The 5,974-nt window shown below is 32.3% G+C and overlaps 1 protein-coding gene across 1 annotated transcript; it reads right to left on the bottom strand.

Moving 5' to 3' along the window:
- Positions 1-3,137: 3,137 nt before the first annotated feature.
- LOC112516285 lies at positions 3,138-5,571 on the bottom strand. Its single transcript, XM_025123303.1, has 3 exons — positions 5,391-5,571; positions 3,397-5,264; positions 3,138-3,308 (listed from the first exon to the last, which is right to left on the bottom strand). The coding sequence occupies exons 1-3, from the start codon at positions 5,569-5,571 to the stop codon at positions 3,237-3,239; spliced, it is 2,121 nt and encodes a 706-aa protein (XP_024979071.1). The 3' UTR covers positions 3,138-3,236.
- Positions 5,572-5,974: the final 403 nt, after the last annotated feature.

The raw sequence follows: 5,974 nt of genomic DNA, 5'->3' as shown, positions 1-5,974 counted from the left end.
TATGAGGTAACCACGTTATTTGTACAAACCGTACAAACCTCATTTAACCAATCATAATTTTTCATTTTGTTCATTTTTTTGTAATTATGATAGATTGATTAGTCATTTTTATTGTGGAGGGTGTTAATCATGAATATTATCATTTTCATTATTTTAATTTTAGAGAAATACATGGAACATTTTAATTAAGTATTATATGAAACAATTTCAGAAGATCAATACAATTTCATGAAATTTTTTTATAAGATTAAACAAAGAAATCGACGGACGAGGTGGTTTGTTCGGTTTGTACAAATTAGGTGGTTTGCATTTGATCGCGCATCTCTCTCTCTCTTTCTCTATATATATATATACACACACCTTTTTTCATATGAGTATTTTTGGTACTATTTGGGCTCATTCCAATTAATCGGCCTAAAAAATGTTAACCTATTCAAATATGTTATGTATACCTAACTAAACCAGACCGTTATCGGATTAGATTAGACTGAAATAGTTGCGTTAGACATATTTTATTTTAAATTGTTAAATCTAAATCTTAAAAAATCAGTTCTTATTGGTCACTATGATCCAGATACCAATTAAATCAACGACCATTTAGAAAAAAAAATGAATTTAATTTTGTCTTCAACTTGAATTTATTTATGAAAAGCAGTTTGTACCGAACGATGATATTTAAATGTAAACATATTTATTCATAAGTTAATGAATTTTTTGGTAGCATTAGAATACTTAATCCAAAACATATATATAAAGAAAGAAAATGCTACTTTTTAAATGTATACGATACTGACCCATGAATTAAAAACATGACATCTGTACTAAAAAACTAATTTCACAGTACACAGGAGTTCATGTCTGGTTATCATATATTAATTTTGGTCGACTTAAACAAATTGAGGTCCGACCTTTTGTACACCCTGACATCCAAGGGCATCGTTTGCCCTCCCCACCCCTCGCTGCTCCATTGTCGTCCATCTCCACATTGCCTGTCGTCGTTGTTACCCCCTTCCATCAATCTCCTTTTTGATATATTTTTTTTTTGTCTTTCTACTCTCCCTTTTTTATAAGAATTCAATGGAGTACGTATAGACAGATAAAAAAAGAAATCAAAAAGAGGAGATCAATGACAGGGGGTATCGGAGGTGATGGGTTGTGGCAGAGAGAGGACGATGATGGGGCAGCGATGTGTGGTGAGGGGGAGTGATGATGTTGGGTGTAAGGGGTGTCGATGACATGGAGTTTACGGTAAAACTGATAGGTTATCAATTTCTAAAAGTTTAGTAATTTATTTTTTAAAAAAATGTTCATAGACTTTTTAATAATTTATTATTTAAAAAAAATCAAAAACTTAAGGCAAATAGATTTTTTTAAAAGCATCCACAACAGGTTTCTTTTGAAATTCCTCTTGGGAATTTTACAAGAACCTTCGTTGTGGGACATTGGTTCTTGTCTAGTCACAAATTTTTATTAGAACCTGAGTACTTGAACAAAACTATATATATATATATATATATATATATATATATATATTCATTTTTTGCTATTATTTTTATCATTCTTTAACCATTTTATTTATTTTAAATAAATCTATAAAACATACAAGTTAAAACTGACACAAAAAAAAAATCGATTATTACAAAATAATTTTTTTTTGTTTCTTATAAATTTTTATACAACAAATTTTGTATAAAATTCATAAATTTATTTTTCGTTTGTTATAAATCAATAAGTTAAATTTTTAATTATCTCATTATATTATCAATAAAATTTACCAACTCCGCACTGACTTGATTGAACATATTTGGTCGAATTAATATTACGAATGATCTACATTACTATTTATTACTTTTATAAAGAATACCCAAATTAAAGATGGTGCAATTAGGGGGCCCCACTCTCATCAATAATTCAATTTTTAAATTAAGATATTGGGATTAAAATACGTTAACCCATCACTTTGTTCAAATTATTTCAAGATATTTTGATTAAAAAATCGTTGATAAAATCCATTTTGTTTCTAGAAGTATTTTTGGGTCGGAAAGGTTTAATATGTCATAAAGATTATATTTTCTTAAAATCTGGTATAAGATGTTTAATTAAATTTATAACCTGATAAGAATATATACTGATGTTTAATTAAATTCATAACCTGATAAGAATATATACTGATGTTTTATCCAATTAAGTCATTTTCAACAAAATTAGCTGATAAATTAATAATGTTTGGTAAAAACGAAAGAGAAAATTGCACCAAAATGAAACCAATTTTTACCTGATTTCTATTTTGTGGAATCAACTTTCAACCAACTTGCACTTGGTTCCTATTTTGGGGAACCAACTTGCAAAATAATTATAGAAAAATAACTTAAATTCGTTTTTTTTTTTTCAAAAATTAATGCAATATAATCTATTTTTTTATTTCAAATCTCGTTTTTAATGCAGATATCAAATTGAAGATTTTTTCAAAAAAAATCCAAATTACCATAATAAAAATTGTTTTTTACTAATAGAATAAAAAATCAATTTAATAGAAAAAAAATTAATTGATGCAATAAAAAATAAATATTAAATATCACATTCAAGATTTTTATATCTAACCAATCCGTATCAATATTAAAGTTTAAATCAAATTTGGCAAATCAAACCAAAAGTTTGATAAAGACCTTTAAATTACCTGTTACTTGCTCAACAGATCAACCAGACCCTTAAATAAACAAAAAGTTTGATAGAGATCCTTAAATAACGAATTTGAAAGTTGGTTCCCCAAAATAGGAATCAGGTAAAAGTTGATTTCATTTTGATACAATTTTTCTAAAACGAAATGATAATAAAATGTCATGTTAAAAAATTATTTCAAAACAATATAAAGGGTTATAATTGCAAGGGGTAAACTTATTGAAAACTCTACTTTGAAGTAGCTTTTTAAAAGCTAATCAATAACTAGTTTTTCAATAAAGTCAAAATAGTTATCGACCAATTTACTTAAATGCTTACCCGATAAACGTTTAATGTTATGAGTCAACAATATAATTTACTTTACCGGGTAAGATTGTAGTACATTAAACTGGTACCGTATGCAACAATCTACTCAGACCGCTCTAAATCCATGATAAAAAAGGCAAGCAAAGACGATGGCAGCAAAAAATCAATAATTTGATAATAAGCAAGTAGCTTGATGATTAACAACTTCAAACTAACTACTCTAACTCTAAATCTAAAACTAGGTTACAAAGTCATGAACAAGTCGCTTGGTTCTTCATCAATCTGCTCGATCTCCTAATTGGTGTCACCATCACTTCATCTCCCTACACAACACCAAACCAACATTATCAAGAATACCGAATTAAACACAACAGAATTAGACAGATTGTGAAATGGTTGATTAATACTCACATTCTTAATGGGAATTCTTTCGAATGTAGTGAAGCTTCCATAAGAAGGAGAACCCGTCGACGTCGAGTAATCTGTTGAAGAAGACGCCAGCGACTCTCTTTTATTGCTGCTAGTTTTCATCTTCTTGTAACCCTTCTGGAAGCTGTTTGTTTCTGAAGAACAAGATTCTCTGCGCATATCGGCATCACGAATGGTGGTGGTTGTTGTAGCGTTAGATTTCGTTCTAATGGTGTAAAAGATGGAGGAAACAGCCAGGATCACCATGGAAAAACCAGCTAAACAGATGGTGTTAATCGATACGGTTGAAAAAGAGGTCAAAGTTTCTGAGTCGGCAACAGAATCTGCCAAACTAGAATCGATTTCTAGATCATTGACCACCATTTCTGATTTAGTTTCAGGTATGGCTTCAGAATTGGTTACAGGAATTGAAGCTATTTCGCTTGACCCATCTTCAAGATTCAAACTTTTCTCCACCGAATCATCAGCATCAGCATCAGCATGTTGAATCTGTTCATGGGGTTGAAATTGAATCTCATTCTGTTCTTCGATCACAACTTCTTCTGGTACATCAATGTCATCATCGACTTCCATCTCTTCATAAACTTCTTCATCAACCATCTCTATTTCATCCTCCATTTCTTCATCAAATTCTTGAATTTCTTCCTCAAATTCTTGAATTTCTTCTGATATTTTAGCATCTATGTAATCTGTTCCAATGTGCCTATTGAACATAATTTCTTCTTGCAGGGGAGAAATGGTCAAGTTAAAGAACTGTATGGAGGTAATCTTGTGGGCTGAACTAAAATGGGATTTCAACTGGGAGAGGTAAGAACTGAAATTGATTGACCACTGCTTAACATTTTCAACAAGATCATCCAAAGAGTCTTTTGCAGTTGCAGCAAACTTCAAGGATTCTTGATAAATCTCTTGGAAGCTAAAGTCATTATATATTGGCAAATCCATGGGTGGAGAATCAGTAAAAGAAAACCCAAAACAGGCTATTAAGAACATCAGGGAAAGCAAACAGATAGTCTTAGATCGCTTGACAACTCGAGGTTTCGATGCCTTTTCGACCATGAAATCAGATTGTTTTTCTTCTGAAACCATTTCAGACAAATCCTCTGATGACCCAAGAACTGAATCTCCTAATTCTACTTCTTTTTCTACTTCTTGCTCTTCTTCGGCATCTGATGAGTTCTCGGACAGATTAAAGCTGTCTTCGAGTTTAGTAATATCATCTTCTCCATAATCATCGTTTCCATCTGATTTATTTAGTAAGATTTCGATTCGTGGGTTTGGTTTGTAACGAAGAAACTGAGGTCTAGGCGAAAGAAAATTCTTTTTGGGATCGTATGGAGGAAGAGAGGGGTGATCAAGAGAGGCGATGATCGGTGAAGTTTGTGGAGAACAACAAAAAGGCCGAGTCTTGGGGCATGAATCAACAACGTTAATGAAATCGGAATTCTCAGTAACCTCAGATAACATTTCTGTTGCATCATTAATCGAACTAGAATTTACCTGAAGAACAGGAGGAGTTTCAAGAACAACTTCTTTTTGTTCAAGAGTTAACGAATCCAGTGAATCCTCCTCAATCTTGGTGGTGTGATCCAATGGCGTTTCTTCAGATTTCAAACTCAAATCTTTGTCCAAGAACTGGATGGAAGTTCTGATGACATCGTTCTTCTCGCCCAAAACTTTCTTTCTTGGCGACGGAGTGAACTTGGAAGCAGCTGAGATCGTTGGGGCCATGAAATTCTTTGAACCACCCTTCGCAGGTGATCGGATGGTATCTTTGTGGTTCTCTTTTCCATCCTGAAACATCGAATTGCCGACGCTTTTGCGGCCGATCGAATGTCTTTTCACATGATCTAGTAACAGAAAACAAAAAAAGAATCAAAACCCACTTCACGAAACAAACAAAAACTCAAAAGAATCGAAACCCACTTCATACAACAAACAAAAACTCCAACTCCCGAATCGAAGATGAGGCGTACCTATTGTAGCAGGGCTGTTTGCAGGGGTAGGTGGATTCAAACTTCTAGGGTTTGTGAGCGCAGTGGGTCTGGCAAAAGGATTGCCATTGAAACTCCTTCTGGTTGTGGAATTCACCTCGGAATTTCTACAGTTTCTTGTTGAAAGTGGGGAAGGTGATCTGCTGGATGCAATATTCGCCATTAAAGTACGTAGATCTTGTTCAATTGGGGAGAAAGAAAGATGAAGAGAGGAATCTTGATTTTGTGAATAAAATCGAATTGTTTGGTAACGTAAACAGAGGAGGGGGGTTTGCAGAACTTTAAATGGGTGATATTGGAATTTGACCGTTAGGGTTTTAAAAGGATTAATTTATTGAATAAAGGATGTAGCCGTTGGGTTTTACCTTTTCTCTTGTTTCTGTTTTACAATTCAATTTATTGCCCAAGTTATTTTATTTTGTTTTAAAAATAGTAAATAATCTGATTTTTAGTTAAAGAAAAATATGGACTTTAGTGTTTAGAACGATTAAGTCTTTGAATAATTTTTTGGAACAAATAAATTCTTGAACATTTCAAAACATGTTAAATAACTACTTGGACTTTCT

The sequence above is a fragment of the Cynara cardunculus genome, assembly GCF_001531365.2.
Source record: "Cynara cardunculus var. scolymus isolate 2C chromosome LG 8, CcrdV1, whole genome shotgun sequence".
Lineage (NCBI taxonomy): Eukaryota > Viridiplantae > Streptophyta > Magnoliopsida > Asterales > Asteraceae > Cynara > Cynara cardunculus.
Note: the sequence above shows the minus strand (reverse complement) of the source record. Positions and strands in the feature narration are given on the sequence as shown.

Coding starts and splice junctions, on each gene's coding strand:
- LOC112516285 (XM_025123303.1), bottom strand. CDS start 5,571: ATGGCGAATATTGCATCCAGCAGATCACCTTCCCCACTTTCAACAAGA. Junction 5,265..5,390: donor AAACAGCCCTGCTACAATAG/GTACGCCTCATC, acceptor TTCTGTTACTAG/ATCATGTGAAAAGACATTCG. Junction 3,309..3,396: donor AAAGAATTCCCATTAAGAAT/GTGAGTATTAAT, acceptor GGTGTTGTGTAG/GGAGATGAAGTGATGGTGAC.